The sequence below is a fragment of the Passer montanus genome, unplaced genomic scaffold (assembly GCF_014805655.1).
Source record: "Passer montanus isolate IOZ18808 unplaced genomic scaffold, ASM1480565v1 scaffold2, whole genome shotgun sequence".
NCBI classification, from domain to species: domain Eukaryota; kingdom Metazoa; phylum Chordata; class Aves; order Passeriformes; family Passeridae; genus Passer; species Passer montanus.
The window spans coordinates 4,212,085-4,237,770 of NW_024366591.1; the positions used below are offsets into that span (position 1 = coordinate 4,212,085).

General features: G+C 40.1%; 1 protein-coding gene across 10 annotated transcripts in view; it reads right to left on the reverse strand.

Annotated features, from left to right (window-relative positions):
• PTPN5 (protein tyrosine phosphatase non-receptor type 5) overlaps positions 1–25,686 on the reverse strand; it is a 78,116-nt gene that overhangs the window by 51,168 nt on the left and 1,262 nt on the right. For 9 of the 10 annotated variants that reach the window (XM_039707658.1, XM_039707655.1, XM_039707656.1 and 6 more), the window contains one exon: positions 3,960–4,070. In XM_039707658.1, the coding sequence (XP_039563592.1) occupies positions 3,960–4,059 (100 nt within the window). In that variant the 5' untranslated portion in view covers positions 4,060–4,070. Of the gene's footprint in view, positions 1–3,959; positions 4,071–25,374; positions 25,394–25,686 lie in introns of those variants that run through there. The other variant, XM_039707659.1, reaches the window with a different exon arrangement.

A 25,686-nucleotide genomic window follows, 5' to 3' on the forward strand; every position in this document is an offset into this window, starting at 1 on the left:
CTTGTATTAAGATTTGAAGACTGAAACCCAGGAACATATCAGCAAATTATTCTGTTGTGTTTTCATGCAGTATGCCTGAAAGGTATCAAAAAATTTCAGCTTTCACTGAAACATCTTCGGAAAGCAAATAATCAGTTCCCTTAAATGCTGCATGAAATCCCAGTGTGAATAACAAAGTAATACCCTGGGTATTCAACAATAAGATATCCTTGATGTTGTGACTGCTGTGCTGGGCTAATGGAGCTGGCAGAGGAGTAAGTATATATCAGGGGACACCATCAACAGGGTCAAGCCTTTAAATTGCAAATGCCAGTTTACCTTTACTTAGTGTGAAACAAGATAATTTTACGCAGAACATAGGAGAATGAAGAGCATCAAGTCAACTTGCCACCTGTCTAGCTTGAGAAAGGATCAAGTGTTAGAAGGATTAACAGAAAAAAAGTCCAAAAACCTAAGAACTTATCCAGCCCTTAATAAAGATATGATGATACTGAAAGCAACTATATTAAAACTGTTCTAAATCAATAGAACTATCTAAATCAATAGGACCATAGAACTAAAACTGGCACATGATAATTTACCAAACAGATGCCTGTCAAAAGGAATGGGTTGATTTTTAATTTAACTCTTTAATGAAATCAGGGTCCCTGACCTGTAGGGAGTCTACCTTGGCACTGCAAACTGCCTCATCCTCATCATCTGATTCTTAAATGCAATTAAGAGATGAAGATATTTATTGGTTTAATTTTCTACAGTGTTTTGTGTACACACTGCAGAATAAACTTGCTTTAATAAAGATTTGACTGAAAGGCTTCAAATTCAAACTGTCAACCCAAGTGCACACTCCTTCAGAAATAGCATCTTAATTTTGCTCATCCCCACAGACTCATGTGACCTCTTTCATCAGTATCCCGTTTCCCACCCGCACAAGAGCAGCTCGTGGCTCTGTCGTGCAGCTACAGCAAAACTTTTCAAGCCTCCAGAAACACCATCCAGTTTCATTTCACTCTGTTTTTTTGCTTCATGCACTGTGCTGGATGTGAGCATGTGAACATGAGGCAATTCTGTGAAATAAGTAGACTTATGATTACTTAAAATGACCATTTTTCAATCTAGTCCATAATTTCATGGTTTCACCGTCTGTATTAACTGGCTGGCATAAACATATTCTAACAGTTTCCAAAGTAATCTTTCAGAATTTTAATTTGCCCTCCAACCTATCCTAATCGAGCCATGCCTTAGAAGTTTCTCATTAGCTCCTATGCCCTGCAATGCAAGCAGTATTTTCTTTGTATGAATGTAATTGATTGCTCAACTTAAGCACTACAACATTGAAGACCTTTGGCCACATTCTGCATTGTATTTTATGCAATACTGAAGTTTATTGTTGTGCATCTGACAGCTGAACAGAATGATACCCTTTTCTTTGCCAAATTTGAAACAAGGGCCAGTCTACAGTCCAATGACAATGCCTGGAAAGGATTTCTACTTCAAACATTCATTGGAGCATCTTCCATTAGATTAAAAACATGGATTTGAATTTTACACACCTGAGCCTTTCCTGAAATTGGCATCACTGACACTTTCTAAGTGCCTTTGCCTCTTGTGCCAAAAGCAGTCTGCTCAGCCACCTCAGACTGAGGCCTTTCCAGGGTACTTTTCATCAAGCACACTTGCCAGGGATAGCCTCCAGACACAGAATTCCTTCCATAGTACTTTAGCAATGCTTCCATGCTGGCTCTACCAAGTTAACATGAAAGGAAGTGCATGACCTTCAGCTCACATTCAGTTGGGAAGCTTCAGCACAGTTTCTTTGCTGGAACTATTCCACTTTGATGTCACATGTTAAATGATTGTCGATCTTTTCTTTCTCCCCTCCCACACCAGGTTTTTCCAGGCTAAGCTTTTCTGCAAGGCAGAACTACCCACACCTTATTCTGCAATAAAAACAAAACTGCTTGAAAAACTTCCCTTTGTACTGCCCACATATAAAGCGTAAGCCAGTAATCACTGCTGGATTAAAGATCTTTTCTATGAACAACCTGCAGGATCAGTGCATGAACGCTGGGTATTTTGGCCTCAAGATGAGAGAAAGGCAGTGTCAAAGCCTAAGCAAAGACACAAGGGGAGGAAGTGAAGACCCTTAATAAACCAGCAGGGGAAAAAATAATAAAAAATACATAAATAGTATTATTCCACCAGAACTATTCACACATTTCTCCCCAAAAGCAGTCATATTGGTGGATGGGAAATAGAAAGTGAAATATGAAAGAGCTCTGAACATACTCAGTAGCCCTAAGAATCATAATACTGGATTTATAGCACATGAATTTTTTTTCAGCATTCCAGCTAAAAAAAGAGGGGGTGTGGTTTCTGTGTTGGTGAATGGAACAAATTTATGTTAACTCCATACTTTTAACTACATTTTGCTACAAATTTCAGTAAGGGGATAAATTTGATAAGCACAGTGAAATGATTTCTGAATTCATTATTTTGTATAGCTGCAGAATGATGCTCATGTCTTGTTTTGAAATTAATACAGTACATAAGTGTCATGTAACAAATTATCATGCTTTTACTTATGCTATCAAGAATAAGTGCTTTGAGGCAAAACATGTGTTTGTCATTTATTGTATGTTTGTACATGTCCTAACATAATGAGACTTGCAATTATTTTGCACAATTACCCACCATCACAATAAAAAATCCACCACCTCATTGATGTTTCATGACCTTCATTTAACCCTGGCCTCAAATGATCTGGACAACTTTGTAAAAGCACCAAAATGTGTAACACTAACATGACTCTCTGAGCTTACATAAAAGACAGCACCTCCCTTCTGCCATCAAATGAGTGGCAGGCATTGATTTTCAGTTCTTCAAATCTGACCCCTTGTATGTAATTTGTAAAGAAGATGGGAATGCCCAGGAAAAATACCTCTAAATTACCTGAAGTTTTTCAGGATTCTTGCATAAATAAGGGCATCATAAAGCTCATAAAGGGTTTTTTAGCAGTAAATTATACAGATAGAACTCATTCCCTCATAGCTTATTTGCATAGAGAACATGCTTTTGCCCTTCAAACATCCCCTAATACAGGTTTTCAGCATCCTCTTTCCAGAAACTGGGTCTTCTTTGCAGTGGGGAGTTGATACCAAGGGCCCACCCATGTGAGATGCATTGGTTCCTCCAGCATAAAAACAACTAGAAACTGCATCAGTCTGCAAGGAGGTACCAAAGGCCAGCCCAAGTGCAGCACTAACTGCAACCAGTAAATAAATCAGGTAACCAACCAATAAAACCAAAAAAGGTTTATCTACACTGGATGCAGGATTCAAAACCCTCACTATGCAGACAGGAAACACTTTCCTGTAAGAGATGGAATATGTTTAGAAACAAGTCCAGAATGGCTTCAGAACACCCACTTCCTTGATGATTAAACAAAACTAATTTATTTACATTTTACCATTAATCAATTACAAAGAAAGAAGAAAAAATGCTTGAAACAGCTATGGACTATCCAGAATGGCTTGAGAACACCCACTTCCTTGATGATTAAACAAAACTAATTGATTCATGGTAAAATGTAAATAAATTATAAAGAAAGAAGAAAAAAATGCTTGAAACAGCTATGGACTGGATTTAAAAGGACTTCCTAAGAAGCTTTTAAGAGACAAAGGCTCAATCCTTTAGACTTCCTTAGAAACACAAGCTAGAAAGAATTGCATAGACATTAAGTAGGCAGTGGAGGTAAAATGGACTCTGAATGATGTGAGAACCACATGAATATATATTCCACCATGAAAAGATCTAGAAAAAGCTACCTTCCATGCTAACTGGGCTTTGCAAAGCACTTAAAACCTGAAATTTAGGATAAGTTCTGAAAGAGTGTATGGCAGTGTTTTTCATCTGTACTGAAGTGACAGCATGATAACTCTCATCTTCCTTGTCTTACTTACCATCTGACTTGCACTCAGTCCTTTCAGTCACATAGTAACTTGGTTCCAACGCCTGCTCCAGGACAGATGGTCCTCTGGGATTATCATTTACGTCCTTCATGCACTAGAATCCTGAAAAATAAAGGAAAAATCTAAGCTTTAACAGTATCAGATGTCTAAGAACCATTTAAGGCTTTTACACACAATTCTTCTTGACAATAAATTCTAAAAGACCGTGACAAGCTGCTCATCCATAAAGAAAGAGTCAACCCACTAATGTGTGGGGTGAAGTGAAACATGGAAAGGAGATCAAGTATATTGCCATATTATTATTGATGAATATGCTTTTGCTTATTGCCTGCATAAAGGAACTGCAATCTACCAGAACCAAAGGGTATGTACCATAAAATGTTTTAATATTCAGGGAAAAGGAGGCAATCCATAAACTAAGCTCCCTTAGGAGCTATCTGCACCACAAGAAAAAAGCCTTCAGCTGAAATCATAACTCTCCATTTTACTAAAATCTCCATGAGGGCTTAAAGGTCTGAATACAAGACAAAAACCCCTCTTTGTGAAGGACTGCTAAATGTGTCATACCTATCACACAGTGGGGCTAACTGAACACATAATTTGGGAACAGTCCATAACCTCAGAGACCATGTGCCCAACATGCCACTAAAAGCATGGCAAAAACATGGGCAAAGAGGGTCATGCAGGCAGGTGGAAAGAAATTCACCTCTAACAAACTGCAAGGACCTTATTCTCCTTCACACATTCAGCTAAAGGAGAGGTCAGAGATGCCTTTTTTTCCAGATTATAAGGTGCTGTGCCTTTGAAGCTTATGTGATTTGTCATCTACTTATAAAAGATCTTGCACTGTGAACATCAGGCCAGTTCATTCGGACTCTTCTGAAGTCCACAGAGACAAACAGAGCTTCTTACATTGATGCCAGTACACTGTACCTCACAAACCAAATCAAGAAGTCTCCTAAAAGCATGAGTTTAAAGGGCTAAATTCTGAAAGTGTCCTCTCCTACAGAGGTACTGTTGAAATACTTGGTCTAGAAAATTATCTTTCTGGTTCTGAACTGGCTAATAAATCCAAGATTATTTAGATATGCAGACTTTATCTCTGACACTGGGATACAAGGTGCTCACTGCATATAGAGCAGCACATTTGTATGTTAAGGAAGAACATATTTGAAAATAAGTCACATCCTTAGAAGATAGCAGCATACATGAAAACAGCATCTAGGTAAAAGCAAAATAGCAGAGTAATATGTGAGGCATTCCTCAAAAAATCACCTGATGCAATATAGCACATCTTTGCACTAAGCTATTCTCTGCTCATCAGGACAAGGGATTACTAAGGGATGAAAATGACTGTAAAGGCCCGGATACTTGCTGTCTTTTTCACTTGAAGTAATACAAACATAGTATGGAAGTCCAAGAATAAGAATTACTGTGTACCCAGTGTGTCTCCAAACATAATCCAAAAGTTATTCCTAAAACCAGAAAAAAATAAGAATACATCATACAGATGGTATTTATACTTTTATGGCCACTTAGAAACACCTTTCCTTCCTTCCCAGGGAAATATGACAACCGATTACTTTTAACTAAATGTTTTTGTTAAATTAGTTTTCTGATGCGATTTCTTCTGTCCAGGCTCAAACCAGAAAAGATGTCTTGCAGGCAAGTCCCAAAGGAAGCCAACCTTCTTTGACAGAGCAGGTGCTACTAAAAACAACTTAAAAGCCCCATGAAAAGATGGTGTGGACAGTTCCAAATCTACCATCTGCACCCCCTTGCCCCTCAAACTTGTCAATGACATAACTGCCAGTTGTGTGCAACAACTCCCGAGAAACAGGCTTTGCAACGCACTCGTGTCCCTCCAGCAGAACTGCCATGAGGTGCAGAACCAAGGAGTAACTGGATTTCATAAGGGACTTGGTGGCTTTTGGCTCACTACTGAAGGCCAAATTACATCCCTAAACTGTCCCTTATTAGTGATCTAATAAAGGATGTTATACCTTTCTACACAGCACTTCTTGTCTTGACATGAAGGGCTCTGGTACCAGAACAGGTTGCCCAAGCAAGCAAAGGTTATCACTTCTGCTAGGTGGAAATGTAACTAACTCTGCATGCCCTCAGTCCAATGCAAGCAGAAGACAAGAGCTAAAATTCAAACCAGAAGTGGTTTGTGTTTTTGAAAAAGTAGAGTAAGAATGTTTACATTTAGTTACCGTGGTTCAGCTGACACAAGGTAACCTGATCACACCTAGATTTTAGCACAGGGCTGTTTACAATGACAGTAGCCCCAAATGCTTTCTTTGACCTCCCCTAGTGCCTGCAGTTCACCACAATATTCAAATACTGGTATAAAACTGAACTTGGTATCACAACATTTGCAGAGAGGCCAAATGAATAAAAAATAGTGTTGAAGCTCTATAATCTTCTATAAAGAGAGAGTTGCCTCTTCCTTAACTATATTCTACTGTTGTGTTCTGCATTCAGTGCAGGTGCCTTGCCAGGCTCCACACTTAACTCTTATTAATATTATAAATTATTATTAATAATTTATATTGTCTCCAAACTCAACCATTCCTCCTCCGCTTCCTCTTTTCCCATCATTTAATTTAGGGACAGGTGTAGTTTTACACTGGTGAAAGAAATACCTATCTATTGCCAAATATGTTCTGTGTTTCTGTCTCTCCAACAGCATGTGAATGATCAAAGGAAAATACCACTAAAGCAAGGCAGGAATTACCCCTGCCTCTGAAATAGATAAAGGCTTATTTTCAATTAACTTACACCTTGCAGTTATTAGCAGTGCAAAACTGATGTGAAAACAATGCTGAGATCTGGCAGCATTTTACACCTACTATACACTGTTGTAGAAGACATCATTCCATCTGCCCTTGACTACAAGGAAAGCCTTCAAGGCCAAGTAGCTTCACAGAAAGCAACTCACATTAAACAATAAAAGCAATACAAGTGCATGACTTTCCTTTTGAAACTCTGGTGTGTCCTGTGTTATTCTGACACAAGCAGCTACAACCAGCCACCGGAGCACTCACTCACGTGCAAAAGTGCTAGCAAAATCAGGCTCCAAGTTAAGAGGAGATTTCTGCACCTGATTTTGAGCTGTGGGAAACCCCTATAGGATGTGTCACAGAGGACTGAGAAGCAATTGCCAAATTCCTGGTAGCAAATACCCAGAAGCACATTCAGACTACATGGAACCAAGAGTGACTTCAGCTCGTGATACGTTTGAGGGAAATAAATCCCAAGTTTTTAAGATACCAAGTTAATTTTTGCTGAAAAAAATGACATGGTCTGCCCAGGTGTAAGTAAAAATCATACCCACAATTATCTGTATACATATCCTGGCACTGACAGGGTAACAAAGCAGGTTAAATTGCAGGACCTTCATCACAGAACAATAATGCAATTGCAGAGGATGGAACACTGAATGATAAAATAGTTTATTGCTACTGTTAATTTTTTCCTTCTTTGGGATGGATATAGCACCTATTCCAAAGGTCACATCATTCAGACAATCCACAGTGATGTTGTAAGATGTTCCCTCACTTAATCTACAACCCCCAGACAAGACTATTTGCCCAAAATGAGACTACACAGAGCCACACACTCTCCTTTTGTCCTTACATTCCCTTTTCTCCCTCTTGAGAATGGACAAATCAGAAGATAGGGCTAGGAGTCTTGGGGCAGAGGAACAGAAAAACATTATTAAAATGAAGTGTGCACATAAGTGGTTTCTGTCTTGGGATCTGAAGACCAAGTTTAATTAACCACCTGGGTGGAAAGCACAGCTTATATAATGCAGACTATCTGAGGACTGCCATCCCAGTCATTCCACACAACCCCTTCTAACTGCTAGTCCACAGAAGAGCAATTTTTACTGGCAAAACCAACATAAGAGGGATGAGGGATGGGGATGTCAATTTAGAGATCAAGAAAGAAGAAGCAGGCACTTAAAATAGAGTAAAATCCATATTACACAGGCTACTGAATAGCTCTGTAAAGGAAATAGGGCTTTGTTCCTTCTTAAAATCAAAAATTAGTTTCTCATCAGATAGTTACTCAGTGCTAAATAGATACTGACAGATTCTGCCACTGCCAATGAAAGCATGTCCCAGAAAACATCTGAGGATTTCAGCTCTTCTCTACCTGTACTCTGTAAGTCTGCTTTCCACAATACTGTATCCTTATGAGATGTCAGTAAAAAGCATGATAAACTTGAAGAGTTCTAACTCTGGCAATGAGAGAGGTTTGTTCATTGAACACTGGATCATCTGGTTGTGAGGCCACAGCTCTGTATCTCAGTGATTTGAGAGTCTGTCTTTGGTTTTCTGCTTCTCCATTTTTTTCAGATTCAGTTCGAGAAACTGCCCACCGTTCTGTAGTCATGCAGCTCTTAGCTCAGAGGGTCCTTAATATTTCTTGAGCAATTTGTATGAGTCCACCATCCAAACCATCAACACCTGAGGTTTACTTTATGCTGCATTTAGCATGAATTAACCTTTCACTGCTGCAGAAAGAGGGGGGTTTGTTTCATCCTGTTCAGTTTCCTCTACTGCATCCTATCCCCCTATCTTTGCTCTCTATGCAGCAACAAGGCTGCTTTAGCTTCCAGAACTGACAGAAGATGAATTAATTGGGTGGGACATGGATTAGCCATCACTGGGGAAGAGAAAAGGGGACCTTCTTCAGAGGAAGCTCACTGCTAGATTAAATACTAAGGCGAACTGCACTCTGCTTGCAGGGATTTACAGGACTTCCCTGGAGGTTCAGCTCATTGTACATCCACATGTACATTGTAAAACTAAGGCTAAGCAAGTATCAAATTAAATTCAACTCCTTTGTTACAGCATAATCATTTTTATGAACACCTCCCACCAATTTTACCCAAAAAAGAGTGATCAAAATTCAATCAGGGCAAAAATATGAATAAAAAATTAAATAGGAACCCAAACATTAAATACAAAACTTTAAAATAATATTCCCACTGGAAAAAAAAAATCTCACTTTCTTTAAAAAGCTATTTTCTAGCCACTAAATAAAGGTAAACTCAGAAAATTACACATGATATGCACAGCCATCCTAGAGAGCATTTATAGCAGTTACTTGAAATTCTGATGTCACTCACAACAGATACATCAGCTGGTCGTTCTAAAATCTTGATCATATATTAAAAGCTATGACCAATATTGTTTTCTGTGCATAGAGATAAACATCCTGCTCAAAGATCTGAACTCCTATTTAAAAACAAAACCAAACATTAAGAATAAAAAGCCCCCGGTGTGGTTCTGAGACACATATGTGGCTGCATTGCATATTCCCTGCCTACACTGGCAGTGTGGGAGCTGTTAGTCATCTAATGCGCAGATCTGCTTGGCACTGTGCCTTCACTTTGGCAGGCAGGGAAGATGAGCACCCATTTATTGTATCCTTACATCTTCACTGCAGGTTCATCAGGCTGCGTGACCAGGCCCTCCCAGCTGAAGCTGCGGGATGCTGGAGGCAAACCAGTTCAAAGTGAAGCCCAAGAACTGGGAGGTTCTTAAGCACGTTTGTAGAGGAAAGGGCAACTTTTAAATTTATGCTGTTTAGACACATTCCCTGTTGGGACCTAACAACATGTTTATTTAAGAATAAGGACTTTTTATTGAATAGAGGCCCAATTTAGTTTTGCTTTCAGCCCTGGCACAGATACTTTCACAATTTTCTAGGCATGAGAGGTTCTCAAGATGGTTTGCTTTAACTGTCCTGCTCTGCCTCTGTTCTGGAGGGCCCTAGAACAGAACCTAAATCTAGTTTTCAAGTAAGGCTGTCTTAAAACTTCATTGCCCAGACTGCAGCAGGATCAGACATCCCATCCTTTTAAGATCCCAATTTCATTTGAGCCATACAAAATACATAGAGGAAAGGTGTGCTTTATTACTGTCACGTTGGTAGTGAAATCGGAAGAGTAAGGGTGCCTCAATGTTGTCAGACTTCGAAGGAATAGCTCTGGCCATTTCCCTCTCAATGTCCTTGAATACTGTAAACTGGTATTTTACCATGAGATACTTCACGTTACAACTTCCTTTGTGTAGAATTTACAAAGCACCAGAGCATCTGCTTTCTGACATGCAAGGGAAGAAGTGTTTCAAGTGGAGGTAGCTCATGCCAGTGCTTGGATATCTCGGTGCTGAAACCACTTCCCTCTGACTACTGCACTTACATCAAGGACAAGTTTCACACTGTTCCACTCCACTGTACAAACTGGCAAGGCCAGCCTAAAGGATAATCTGGGATTACCTCATAGGATCTCTCTAAACCCTTGGCTTATTCTAACTGCCTTCAGCAATATGGGCTGCCGTGTCCCCACTGGTTTTCACCCAGGTGTGCACAAGTTTAGATTCCCAGGACTGCAGTGTACTGCAGCTACTTCCTTGGGGTAATGCCTGCTGACTGTGCTCATCATTCATATCTCACTGAAGGGAACAGCTTTTGACAAGCAGGAGTTCAGAACAGGTAAGATCTGGTCTGATCTAATGGAGCTCTGTCTTTAAATTTGATGACAGTAGGAAGAAATATGTGGGAAGCATCCACAATAATCAACCATCTCAAGTTAATTAGCAATTAATTTGGTGAGCTACTAAAGTCTAGTGAAGATGAATCCTGGGAGATTCTGGTCACAGTTTCCCTGATGTAAATCTAGATTAACTCCTAGAGAGAACATCAATCTCCATGACAGTTACTTCAGATTTACACCCAGCTACTCTGAATTTGTGCACTTGTTTTCACAGCCGTGTGGGAGATCTGTCTCAACACAAATCAGCTCTGCTCTCATGCAGATTCTGCAAGATACACAGAGCTACAGTTCTGTACAAACCCAACCTCAGTGAAAAGGGGAAATTAAATTCTCCACTGATGAAACCTAATCCTCCCACATAACAAACAAAAACTCTGCTACAGAGCCCGCCATGACAAGTGGTCACAATGGTTTCCTTAGTTCTCAGTCTTCATGCAGTAAGGACAATTCCCACACTGCATTTCACAAAGCTCAACAGCATGTATCAAAATCGCTATGTTCCTCTGCCTAGGTCTCCTAAGAGTATTAAGAATACCAGACCTACAGAGTCAGTTTTGAGTTCAGTCTTACAACCCCAGCAAAATCCACACAATTGTTCAAGGTCATCTTTCTAAGAGGCTACAGAGAGAGCAAACATGTTCTGGCCATTAGCACTGACACTTGTGATGCAGACTGCAGCTGCATCAGAGAAATTTAATATGAAAACTGGAGATATTATCCAGCTACATAGCCTGTCACCATTTTACCAGTTTTACTCAGTTCTGCATCCACTTCTCTGCACAGCCAGAACTTTCCCCTTTCTGTATCCATAAGTTAAGCACTGATATAATGCCACTTCCCACCCACATGAATCTCAGTCCGAGTGGTGCAGCCATGGCCATGAAATTCTGAGCTGATTCACAGGAGGTGTATGCCTGCCTGTGTCCTTCCTGGAGAGCCAAAGAACAGGTCACAAAAGTAACAAAGAGCAAAGTGACTGGAAAGTATTCTACAAAAAACAAGCTAAAAACAAAATGGTAATGGTAATTTTTAAGGGGGGTTGATCTTATAAAAGATGATATTTTCTCCAAGCAGTTCAACACAAAATAATTTCTGCTACACAGGCTAATTTGGGTCTTACAGCTGGAGCTCCCTAAAACTCCCCAAAATAATGTAACATTTATGACTTTGTCTACGGATACAAGTTATGTCACAGTATAAAAGGATGAGTATTTAAACAACTACTATTCCAGAATGACTATGCCCACACATAACATGAAGTTATTTAGAAAGTTACTGCACAAACATGCTGTATGGACATTGTGTAAGTACTGCAAGATATTGTAGCATTCCACAATAAAAACAATTCGACACTTTAATGTGATGAAGCAAAATAATCTCCCCTTCAGATGTACCAGGAACGAAGTAAATCCCACTGCACCCTGTAGTTCTTATCTCAACTCCTATAAAATTACTGGCAAGAAATAAAGCTAGAATTACACACAAGTCTCAGGTGCCTTTTCTTAACTTAACTGAGCTTCACCAACGGGTAAGATAGCAACTCAACTGGTTACGATGGCTGGGCATAAATATCTTGCTTAATTTCTAGAAGAGTAAGTGGACTCAAAGAAATCTTTCTTTGCACTATTTCTCAAAGATCACACCAGCTGACTCATCCTCCTGCCTAAAGTACAACATGAAAGTAAAGCAAAGCAAAACAGAATATCTCAAATTATCAGAACCAAAATTGCTTTCTATAGTAGCGGGAGATAGACTAAAAACAAAATTGGATGCCAATTCACAAACTGCGATTAAATTTCCAGGAAGCCAATCCACTAAGGAACATACTGCACCCTAGAGAGTCCTTAATGAATAGTGACACATTTGCAATAGGCTAGTTAAAGTTTTGCCAGCATATAGGGTTTAAATCCCTCATATGTTAGCAAAACAAACCTGGAACTTACTGAAAAATTATATACAGGGTTCCAGTCCCGAAAGACAGATTCTGGAAGGGAGGTTGGGGGAAGTGTTAGAGCCACAGTAGATTAGATTTTGTGTTTTAATTTTAAAAATAAAACACAAATTAAAAAACTAAAAAAGGAGAAGCTTTGCACCATTACAAGTTCCAAAGGCAGAAAATATTCTGGCAGGTATTTAAGGCTGAATCCTGCAAGTAGTAAGTGCCCTGGGTCTAATCTCAGTGGGACATGAGTTGAGAGTGAGGGATCCCGTATCTGAGTACACATTTACATGGATGAGTCTCAAAGTATGAAGCTGTTTCTGTGGTCTGGATCACTATCCATCTACAATTCCTCTATTATTCTTGCACTAAAAAGCTTGATCTTTCTTCCATCACAGGCTCAACGATGTTTGCAGTGCAGGGCCCAGAAGATAAGCACTATAAACTTGCAAACATGACGAAATATACAATACATATAAGGGCTTTACACACTGAATATAATTGCATTGGATGGAGCATTACTCTTCCCTTGATGTTTATATGAGGAGCATTTCACGGTATCTTGGCATTGCTTTTTTTAACTAGAAGCTATATAGCATCTAATTTGGAGCCCCCACAGTTTCCAGCCCCATCAGCTGGAACAGACTGCTTCTGACTTCCAGTTCTTGGAAATGGATTGCAATAGTGCAGAGAGGAAGCAGTGTTAGACATTGTTAAAAGAATGGACAGGGCACACAGAGGCACTTCATGACCATCCAAATCTGCATTAAATCATCTCAGTACTCATGTAAGGGCAGGAGGGTTCAAAGTAAGGATGGTAAGCTCCAAGTGAAGCCACTAAGTGCTTTCAGTACCAAATGGAGGTCCATCAGTTGACTCCCTCCATTCTTCACTGGTCTAATTGTCTCTAAATGTCCTGTATCCTTCAATACTCCTGGTACCTTCACAGCTGTGCATGTGTACCCAAGAACTGCCTGCAGAGTGCCTCAGGTCTCGGCTGCAGCCAGAGCTGTCCCTCTCATGAACTCCAGACCCAACAGTGGGACATGCAAGGACCCCCATTTTATCCTGCCCCATGCATTGTGGCTATGTAACAGGTGACAAAACACAGGCATTGAGGCTCTAGGACCAGGCCACAGCCTCCCCTGCCTGTTTATTGCAGCCCAGCACAGATTCCTGCCCCTCTGAAGCACCAACCCATTTAAAAATGTTTCTCCAGAGCTCCAGACTGTGCCTCAGAAGGCAGTGGCAGTCTGCTGTGGCTTTCTAAGAAAGGAAGTTGAGTGCAACAACTCAGTTCCCAGGTTAGGACTCAGGAGCTCCCCACCCTGTCTGATCTATGACTTCCCACAACAGGCCATTAATTTTACTTGATTTTGTTATGTAATTGGACATTGAACCATACATACATGTACCTGAAACGTGGCCACCTTTAAGATAACCAGGTGTGAAAAGCTTATCCATTCACAACATGGATAAGCTGTAAGTCAACAATCAACACTCATCCTGACTAGCCATTACTGAGGGGAAATCAATGTAACTCAGAACCTTGTCTTTCACACACTATTGTACCCCCAGCATAAACCACCAGGCAAGAGCCTGACCTTCTTACACAAAACCCTTTTCTACAAACAGGTGGAGTTTAGTAGCAGGGTAAACGAATCTTAAGAGGATTCAGAGAGCAGAAAATGCTCTAAAAAGAACAGTTTTCTTGTTTCCATTATTATACCAAATGGCATCTTCCTGTTTGCTAAACAGTTGCCTTTTCAGGTTAGACTGACCCAGTGATCTTGGGGTGCCGCAGAATCTCTGCAGGAAGCAGAACTGCTTATCCCAAAAGGATGAATGTACCATCTCAAACCATCAGGGTATCACTACTGTATCCATTTAGTCTATTGCTGCCACAGCCTTAAAAATTAATGAGTTCTCCAGGGAATAGACAAGCATAATGCTCAAAGCAAATGAAGCTGCTGCCAACACTGTTTTCCTCTTCCCTAGACACTACTTCAAACCAAAACAGAAGAGCAACTTTTTCCCCTCAGCTGAGTATCAGAATTCTTTCAGACAGAAAATGCCTGTGTGGACAGACCTTGAAATTTCCCTTCTTACCAGCCAACACTACATAGTCTGACATTGTTCCCTCTGCCATCCAAGTTCAACATGAAGAAAAACCAAGCTTCATTTTGGGGTAATGTCTGAAGTGATCTTGGTCCAAGTTTTGTGAAGATGCTAAACCTTGGTTAGAAATCATGACCTGCATACAACTAAAAGGGATGCTTACTTTCTCCAGCACTGGAACTGATTTGATTTCTCACTTTTCCTTTACTGTGCCACAGCTAACAACATTTCCACAGATATGATATCACATATATGCAGAAGCACAGGTCAGCAAAGGCATTTATGTGAGACCCCCTTCTTTGGGGAGCTATCTCACATGAAAGGGAACATCAGCAGATGGAGCTCTGCTTCTGCATCACACTCTTCAAATGTGAAAGCCTGGCAGGTGCAGAGGGGGATAGGAACAATCACTCTCTCACCCTTTCCAGCTCTTGCTTTTCATGGCACCACTGCACACAAAAGAGAAACAGCTTCTTCTGCTGTCCAAGCCCTTTGCTTCCCCAAAACCACTCCCCCCATCAACCAGTGTCTCTGAGTCTGCCAGGAAAAGGTTTAGAAATCCTCAAACAAAATGCATTAAGCATCCAGAACTATCATCATTTAACAGCTCCAAAATAATGCAATGAGGGATTAGCTCAGCAGAGGAGCTCTGAAATTTACACTGCTTTAAGGTCTGAGACCTGTTCTCGAACAACAGGAAAAGAAATGCTTCTCTAGGGCAAAAGACCAATACCATGAGAATCACTATGACAAGCAATCAAGGCTTCATTTAGTCTGACATGTTACCAGGATCTCAGATTTCTGCTCATCTCTACCTCTGGTAATTTATGAAGCATCAGCTGCTAAAATCATGCAGCAACCAAGGAAGAAAATTTGCAATTACAACCAGGTAAGTGCAATGCTTGAGTTCAGTATTGCAAGAAAAGGCCTAAAAATGGCTGGCTGGATTAATGGGGCATTTTCCAGGACATCAGGATGATATTTCCAAATACCTGCTGTGTTCTCAGAATCAAAATTATGTCCATAGCAACTAGTTGCAGAAGAGGAATGGAAAAACTAGAAGCAAATTGCTGTCATGTATCCTGTGGTGGTGGCCATCAGCTCATTTCAGTCTATGATGAAGTCCCTTACAACCATGGGATTTCACAGCTCCTGTGGAAGAGCTGCTCCTTTCATACTTGGCAATATCACTATCAATCAGAAGCTGCTATTCTGACAGGATGAAGTGGACAAAGAGAGCAGTTTGTACTTCCCTGGTCTGACACCTTTGTGGAAGAAGGTTACTCAGCTCTTTCTAAGAGAAAGAGAAATACAGACCTACAGGAGCTGACACTTGGGCCAGAGAGGTGAAGGACACAGATGGACAGGGTGGAAGCCTGCACAGAGCAGCAGAGATTGGTATCAGCTGCGAAAAAAAGAAGGAAGAAAAACTTGTAGACAGATAGGAAACTCTCTATTCCAAACTGGAATAAACATCCGGTTTCAAGGACAGACAACAAATTAGCTTAGAGACCTACTCTCAATTTCTGTTCAGCATCAACAACCAAGGGAGTAAGCAGGACGCCTTAATAAATCAAATTCCCAAACGACAGCAGACGCTATTCCAGCTAGCTTTGGCCTGCCTTCTCTTCCCAGTGTAATCAGCAATCTCATAGGCACAGCTTTACAAATCCCAGGCCATTAGACTGTGATAGAACACAGTGAAGCCAGCGTTAGCATTAGCAGGACTTTGAAGCAAGCTTGCCAAGCAGAAGATAATATTTTTCTAAATCCTGGATACATAGACAATAAGCTCTTCTGCCTAAACTCTGGAATCAGCATCATGCCTACATGAGGATCTTAACTCTGGCACCATTTTTTTGGGTTTAAAAACCACCTTTGTTAAAGTTAGTAAGTTTAAAGTCATGCCCAGGGCTAACACAAAGCAACAGTGCTCAATTTAAACTAATAGAATGTAATCTAATCTACTCATGGATAACAGACTGAAAATTGATGTTCTGAGTTGCACAGACTACACTGCAGATGAAACATTTTTGCTTAATTGCTGGTTCATTATTTAGCATCACTACATAACTTTGGCGCACTGAATCTCCATTTGTGATCTGCTGCCCACTGGCAGCAGACAGGCCTGTGACAATGGCCAAAACTACGTTCAAGATCTACAGCATTTCCAGTCAGGAGTCTGAGGGGTTACAATGCCAGAGAGCTCACAGGAAATTCAGAGGGATGATGGTTTTTCCTAACAAATTCAGACACTGTTGTACATGATGCAAAAAAGCTCAAAAGGGATAAAAGAGCAAATGTCAGTGTCTGCTTTGGGGACACTGACAAATTTAGAAATTTGGGATGTTAGAAAATGTACACAGCATGGAGAGCATTACATGTGCTTGCAGTAATTAACCACAAAGAAGAGAGCACCATCCAAAAACATGGTTCAATGCAATAACTAAGAGGCTGAAATACAGACAGAATTTGGGCACTCAGCTCCTTGTTACTGTTGGTACAAGACAGACATCATGCAAGTACGAGAGAAGTCCGCTTCTAATTTAAAAGAAAATAATAACTATTTTAATTATGTGACCATTCCAAACAGGCTCTGAAGTGCAAAAGCAATCATCAGCACAATAAAATAGCCATTACATGCTTTTTAGTCACAGGATTTGTTACAATAATTATTGAAGCTCCCAGCAGTTTCATAACAAAGTAGTCACATCTGCAGTTTCACAGAAATTACCACGTCTGTGCCAACATTTCATCATACGAATGTTTGCAGGCTCTGATTTCCATGTTTAGAAGAGGAATGAAACAAGGCAACTACTTAAATTATTCCACCTCTCTGGCTTGCTATTCTGAGACTTAAGGAGCAGAGGACTCAGTCAGGGTAATGGAATGGTGGCAGTGATCTCCACTGGCAAGGGAGGCTCTGCTCCTGAAGGAGACAGCTTCAGCCAAGCCCCAGTCTGGTAATGTACACTGTTACTGACACTGAAAATGAGGGAACAGATGCTGTTGGAGTACAAATGGAAAGCATTCTGCAAAAGAAAATAAACAAACCTAGCCATACTCAGCCAGTCAAGGTACTGGAAGGAAGCAACAAGTGTCTGTTCCTAAAAGTAAAAAGGACTCTGCAGACCCACCAGGAAAAAATGCATTGCTTGATGAATAAAATTAATTCCTTTCCCCAGAATCTTTGGATGAGGAAAAAAGCACACATTATTTACCTGCATTAAAACACAAAAACAAACAACAAAAAACCACCCCACAAACAAAAAATAAAATAAAACAACACAAATCCAAAAACCCAACAACACCAAAAAAAAAAACCCAAACCCAAAAAACCCCAAACAGGTAAGTCTAATTCAGTGAACTGACAGTAAAATTCAAAAGTGATATCACAGATCCAAGACTGCTTCAAATAACATCTCTGGTAAAACAAGTACTCTCTTAGGGAGGCTGAATCAAGATGCCTAGCTTGCTTCTAAGTGTCCTGACCTAAACATTATGACCTAAATTTTGCAAGAATAGAGAAAAATGAAACCTCAAGCCCACATGGATTCTCAATGCCATTAGCAGGGCTGCAATGGTCTGCTCTCCTTCCCATTTTATGGGAGTATATGCCTGTATTTTAATGATTCCAAAATTCTGGTCAATTCCAAGACACCAGTATAAGAGGCAAAATGGGAAATATGGAACACACCCAGGGAGAGCCATCAGCCTGCCTTTTGGGTAGGTAGCTAATCAACAGGTAATTGTAAGAACAGGTCTCCAGAGTGTGGGAAAGCTTCTGCAGTTTGTGTTGTCACCACAGCTGCACATGGCAACTGCCAACCTACAACCCATGGACTGCTTGTGACAACCCAAATTTCAGAGGCCAGCTGAGGTCAGTGAACAGGTCCAATAGGTTCTGCTCCCCTGGACTTCTCTCAACCAAAGAAGAAACTTCTCAAGTGCTGTTCTCCCCACCCCTTTAATGTTCACTGGACAACTCTCATTACACACAAGTGAAGTAAAGCTGTGCTCCAGACAAGCTGGTGGGAGGCAGGAACAGGGCTACAAAACCCAAGGTCATCATTGGCTTGGCCTTTTAAATCCTGCCTTGCCAAAGGACAAAGTTTCCTATACCCCAGTGGAGCTTTCCCCTTGTCTTGTATCCATGAAGTGGTCACATCCACCCAAAATTTCTGCAATGCTGTTGGCTGCTAAAAATCTCCTGCCATTGAAACAGGAAGAGAAATAAGGTAATAATTGGAATGACCTGCTTTTACAGACTGCAAGTCATCTATTATGAAAATGGTTATTATTTATAGCAACTGAGAGATAAAATTCAGAGCAAATATCCTCACTGTGCAAAATTCTGAGCTTTTTCCCCGCAATGGTTTTGGTTATTCAACAATATCCAGAAGAGTTCTTTACCAAATGCCAGCATTTGTATTTTCTAACACACTCTAAGATACTGTTAGAGGTTATATCACTGGTGTTACAAACAGAATATGGTTTGCCAGTGAAGGGGAGTAGCAACTATCTAGAGGGAAAAAGGAAATGTTTGTCTCAGGATAGAAACCACAAGGATTGCTATTTTCTGGAGTGTGGAACTAGGGGGAAAAAAATACAACCTCATCTAGAAAGTGATATGTACACTTGTCCAAATGAAGTCATCACCTAAATTTATCTAAGCCACCCTCACTAAGAGGTGAAATCAGAAGGGAATTAAACTAAGAGGGGAAATCAGAAGGGAACTAAACCATTTATGAAACAGCAACCTAAGTAACATGCTACAGTTTTAATAATGGAGTTGTGCACAAACTTCATATTGGTAAATACAAATGGTCCTGTTCAGTCTTTAAGAATGTCAGTTTCAAGTCTCTGCTTGTAATAAAGTCAGAAACAATACAGGTAGGTTGTTTAAAAAATTAAAAATTAAATAACTGAAGGTAAACAAAGCATCCTAAATTATATTTCCTCAATAAAACACTCATTTAGAAAAGTTTTTCAAGTTAAATAATTCACAATTTTAGACCGTATTTTCTCACAAGCCAGACTTAATTTGTTGCAATATGTCTTTGACTATCTTTTGCAATGAGTTCATGGGTTGATGTGGTCCCACACTGCAAATACTCTGCTGTCAATTACTTCAGCGTGTGACATGAGAAACATAACTTAAGCCTTGTGCACTATAAAGGAAATCTAAACTTCTTACTGATAATTAACAAATAATTCACTTTTTTTTTTAAAGATCAATTTCCTTCAAGCATCTTGTTTGTTCCTTTGCATCAACAGCCCCCACTGTCAGGTGTCTCCTCTTCCTTTGCCATTTAAAACAGTTTTATATTTAACAGACTTAATTTTACAGACTAGTGCTATTCATATGCCAATTCTCAACATGTAATTCTTAACACTTAATATGAGTTATCTTTATCTGAACCCCTCACACTTGAATAAAGATATCTCCAGACACACAGAACTCATAGGATCTAAAGACATAGGGATTTCTAGGTATAACTGCAGTTTCATTAAACATGCATTTCAAGAAGTAACAAATCTTTATCACAGAATATTCTGAGTAGGAAGGGATCCACAAGGATTGAGTCCAACACCAGAGTCACTTTGCTGCACTAGTAAGACAAGATACATCATCACCTGAAGAAACAACTACAGCTGTAAATACCAAGTATTCCTCCAAATGTAAAATATTCTGTTCACTCAACATATGCAGAACAAACAAAGGAGTGGATATCCAAGAGGATTTTTAACCTTAACTTCTCATATTGGGTTGACAGATGAAAATGTATATCTTTGCCAAAGCACACATACCTCAAAGATATTTGTGCTCTTGCTACATCTCTACTTGCACTGTTAAAGGGCTCCTTTCATTGTTTTATCCTCCTTTAGGTTTAGATTTGATTTTACCAACTGCTGCAATACTAATTAAAATCTAATAGTCAGGCTACACAGGGCTACACACCAGAATAGTCATTCCAAATATTCAGACATATACATTTCCAGTTCACAGTCTGATTGCATAAGGACCACACGTGTGTGGAAAATAAGCTTGGTATGCTAATATCCATGGATTTCCATATGCAGATTAGTCCTCAATTTCCCAATTAAATAAACCCATCTCCCACATCTCTCAGGGTCACATAGGAATGAGAGACAGCATTTGATAACTGCCTACTTACAAATACAACCATATTTTGCATTTATTGTTTGTTTTTTTTTTTTTACAAGGACTGTATAATGAAGATGAAAGGAAATATTAGGCAGAGATAAAATTCTTCCACTTTTTGAAATGGAAAAATCTAAGTCCACTGGACTTGCCCACTAAAATATCTAGTGATGGGTTTTGTTTTTTTTTCCCCCAGAGCAGTGATCAATCATTTATTTGCCAAGAATGGTGTTTGGTTTATATTTAATATTGTGGTTACAACTGCAGAATATATTTCAGGGCATCACATGCTGTTTTAGTTTCCTGGTCTCCCAACTTCCAACCCATTCCCTACTGACAGAAGCCTATGCTGCAACAAGGCTCAGGGATTAAACAAAAAGTTCTGCAAGGGTATGGAAATCATTCATATGAGATATTTTGCATATTTAATTACATCAAGGACTTCATGACCTTGGTCAACAGCAGGTTTCAAAGAGCCTTCTGCAAGTGAACCAACAGCAATGGAACACACAGCTTCCAAACAGAGACTCCTTTGGAACCAGTTATGTTATATAGCTTACACTAGCCATTTCCTTGATTTCCAAGCAGTTCTGGAAAAACAGTCATTCAGAACTCACAGGTACAGATCACAGGTTCACCAGGATAAATTGTCTTCCTCTAATGTAGAGTGCTTCAATTCACACTCACTAGTAGGAAAAAAAAAAACCAACAAAGAAACCCCAAAAAAACCCACAAAAAACCAAAAAAAATCCCCACCAAAAAACCACCTAATTGCTCCCTAGTTGTAATAATGTAATAATGAACTGAACAGAAGCAAACATATTTATACAACTCCTGAAAGCAGTTTGTAACCCACTATTAAGTTTCTTCAGTACAAAAACTTCTTGTAAAGCCAAGGACATCCAATCGTCCTTCAGACATGCAATTTCAGACTAGACTACAGTGACATCTTATGCTGTCAGTGTCTGCTAGGAACTCTATCCTCCATCAGCTTCTTTAAAGAACATTCTTATCTTGCACAAAACTGCTGCCTTCAGAGTCCTGGGTGCTCATCAGCACTTCTAATGAAACCTGATCTGCAGATAATCACGGGGCAGAACAATTCTAGCTGTAAACAGACTACAACACTGGAATGATTTTTAAAAAGCAGTGTAATCAAGACTAGCTGTGTCATAGCTTATACAGTTTGATGAAGCAGTGTATCCACACAGACATCAGTTTAGATGGTGACATATCAGCTGTGGGTGTGGCAGTGGGCAAAACTAGCAAGGAGCAGGCTCTGCACACTGCAATGATTGGTAACTTCTCATTGAAGCTTTCAAAACCTGCCTGGAACTCCAGCCCACCTGGAGGTAACAAGTTTACACACACAGGATTGCAAAGACAGTCATCAGCCTAAACAAATTATTGTACATAAAACACATTACACATAGTTTTCACTCTTGCTGTTTGAGCCCAGCCTCGCATATTTAATTATTTTCTAAAAGATGGTCTAAGTGGCTTTATCATATACTGTGATAAAAAAAAAAGTTATTTATGATAAGGGAGGCCACAATTTATTTATATTACCTATATTTATTTATAGGTAAGGGAGGTCACAATCTCTCTGTAACTTAAGCAAGTTGCTTATACCTGAAGGGCAAGTTTGTGTCAAAAATGAGCTCCTGTTAGCACACGCAGTTGTGTCCATAGGACAGAATTGCTATAAAAATACAGAAAGTTGCACTGTCTTGCTGTTATACCCATCCACGCAGAAGTAAAACACAAAATGAAACTAAATATGATAGTGAATTGCAAAACAAGAAAGAAACAAAATTTTTATGCTAGAGATCCAACTCCTAAAAATACAAAATATTTTTGGCAGCTACTCATGACCTTAAACCAGGGTTACCAGACTGATACTTTCTATTACATCCGTCTCCTAGAGCAGCAAGCAAGGATCTGAGCCCTACTGAAACAAGTTAGGAAAGGCTGCTCCTGCCCTAAAGAGGTCAAGAGTCAGGTTACAGGCAGCAGGTCACTAAACAAGGAAGGATTAAATAAAAAAGACACAAGCCAATAACATATTAATTACTGGCATTCTAGCTGGTCACAGATCAGGACTCTTACAACACAGGAGCTTGAATCTGATTCCTAAGATGTGGATTATTACCATAATAACTGAGCTCTTTAAAGTTGCTCAAAATCACAGGACAGTCTGGTTCTGGGTAGAATCAAGAGAGTCTTAATTCTGGGCAGAATTAAGAGAGGAGTCTGAAAAGAACATGAGCTCCATCATGAAATAAAAAATACTGTGATGTTCCAGAGATGTTCAAAACCCTTGTCTATCTTGACTATCATAGCTTGCTCTCTCTGTGTAGCATGGATACATACAGCACACACATACTCTGCAACTCTGCTGGCCTTATTCTGCTAAAGATGCTTTAGTGCAAATCAGTCCTCCAGTTCTTAAAATTCATTTGCGCACTCTCTTTGCAAGGAAGTCCCAAATATTCTTTAAAGTAGAAGCATGTTATCTCTGAAATCTTGAGATAAAGTCTCTAAGCATCAGTTTAAACCAAGAAGCTGGTCTTATCATAGGTTGCATCTTGGGTCACATCAGTCACACAGTCCTGTGGCCTACACAGGGTAAGCAGGAAACTGAAAATTAACTGTGAGAGCAAATTCTCAGTTATGGGATTCTGCTGTGCACCTTTTGAAAAGCTACAAGTCAGAAAGGCTCTTCTACAAAAGCCTACACACCTCTAGTCTGCACTGACTCCTCTTCCTTTGGACTCAACATTCCACAGGAGAGAGTGATCAATCAGCCAAATCCAACCCAACTCCCTGCCTTGCAGAAAGGGTTGGCTTATGGGCAATTGTGAGGGAAAGCCAAGCAAGTGAAATTCTTCTGTGCAGTTGGTTAGGGAAATTTACTCATTTTATTCCTGAAACACAAGTTTCCTCATTTTACATTACTTCACTCCCTTTGTTGAACAAACTCAACTTCCTTGTCATGTCTTCTGTTGACAAGCCCAAACCGTGGCTGACCTTTTCAGACAGAGGCAGAGAGATCTGATTATTTTTTTTTCAACTGTGCTGCAAATCAGTATAATTGCTCCTGCTGCAGCAACATCTGCCTTTCCAGATACTGAGAAAGCAGAAACTGGAAAGCATCCTGCTACATAATGGAATTCTGAGATCCAGAAGACAAAAGAAATGCTTGTAAAAACTTCTCTGATCTTTCCCCCATCCCAAATTTTTTCTTTTTTAAAGCACAAACCATGTAGCAGAAAAAAACCCACATAACAGAAAACAGCTCTTCCATTTCAAACCAGTTTAGACACTTAAGAGCTGTATGTGTTTATGTGCCTTTTGTGCTTTGTACTTAATCAATATTAATACCAAAAGATGCATGCTATAATTGTTCAGATTTGCATTCTTTTTGTACATTCTGCAATTTATCACACTAAATTGTTACTAAATTGATGGTTTTGCTATTTAAAGGCTCTTGTTCTAGTTTTACATGCATGACATCCAGTTGGCAACTATTTCTGCAGTGGAGTGACAAACATTTTAAAGCTCTTAAACCATAGTACTGCTAAATAAGAAGGAAAAAACCTAACAAAGCAATGGCACGATCCTACAGAGAATAATGCCTGTTCAATTATAACAAAAGGAATAAAACAACCAAACGTGATGTGCTTACCTTTCTGCACATACCTACTGAGAACGTTTGGACTCATTATATGCAAATGTAGAGTAAGAGTTCTCATGTCCATTTCATCCACATTCAAGTCAACTGGCTAAATTTTTTCTCTCAATGGGCACATACTGAGCCCCTGAACTATCCTTGGCTTCAAATATACAACACTAACTCAAATCTATCAATGAGAACATTGGCAAAATCACTACATTCTGCTACTCCAAAGGAACAAACTGGAAGTAGAGGAAGCAGTGAGAAAATTTGCTTCAGCTATCCTGCACAGTAAAATTCAGCACCCTTGTCATGCACCACACAACTTGTGCTGAAATCAACATGAGCTCTGGGTCTGTCTGAGATTTGAACTTGATTAACCGCACAATTTATACAACAAGGAAGTTACCATCTCAAACTGACTAACAAAACATTGTGATCAAATAAAAAAATTGCTTCCTCAGTCTATGCAACATTTTCGAAGAAAATAAAGAGGGTAATGCAGCCACATGTCTTCTGAATCTGATTTGTTGCTCTAACACAAACACAGACCCTGACCACCAGCTGTAAATCGTTGCCAATCAGGTGGCAGCCAGCGGGGCTGTATCCGAACCTCAACAACTTTGAAAATAACACTGCAATACAAAAGGCTTAACCTGCTAAATTTGTTTTTCCTTTCTCACATAACGCAACAATCCCAGTCTCACCAAAACGTAATTGCATAACAAGATAGCCGTATGTAAAGTTTGAAGGAAAAAAATAGTCTTAATTGCAAATTAGCGCTCAGGGCACACGTGAATGCTGTTCCGTTCCACGCACAACTCTACCAAAATCCAGCTGCACAGGACTCCAGGCTCCCAGCACTTTATTGCCTACACCGGCAGCTATCCTGATCTCAGCACTGCCATCTAGGAGAGAGATGATGGCCCGTACCGCGGGCCGCCTGGAACATCAGCTCCCAGGCAGCAGCATTCCCGGAAAGCATCGCAAAGCTGTTGCTGCTGCTAAAATTTTAACTGCAGCCGGTAGTTAACTCGCGGCTGTGCCGGTTCGGAAGCAGCCTTCACAAATCCCCCAGCCCTTCCCAAGCGAGATCCGCCAGGCGCATCTGCTCCGCGTATCTCGGCGTTGTGCGGCGCGGGAGAAGCCCAGCCTAGTGCGCGCCGCCGCCGCCGAGCCCTGCGGGCGCGGAGCGGAGCGGACGGCCCGGGGTGCGAGCGGCGCCGGAGGGGCCGGGCTGCGGCC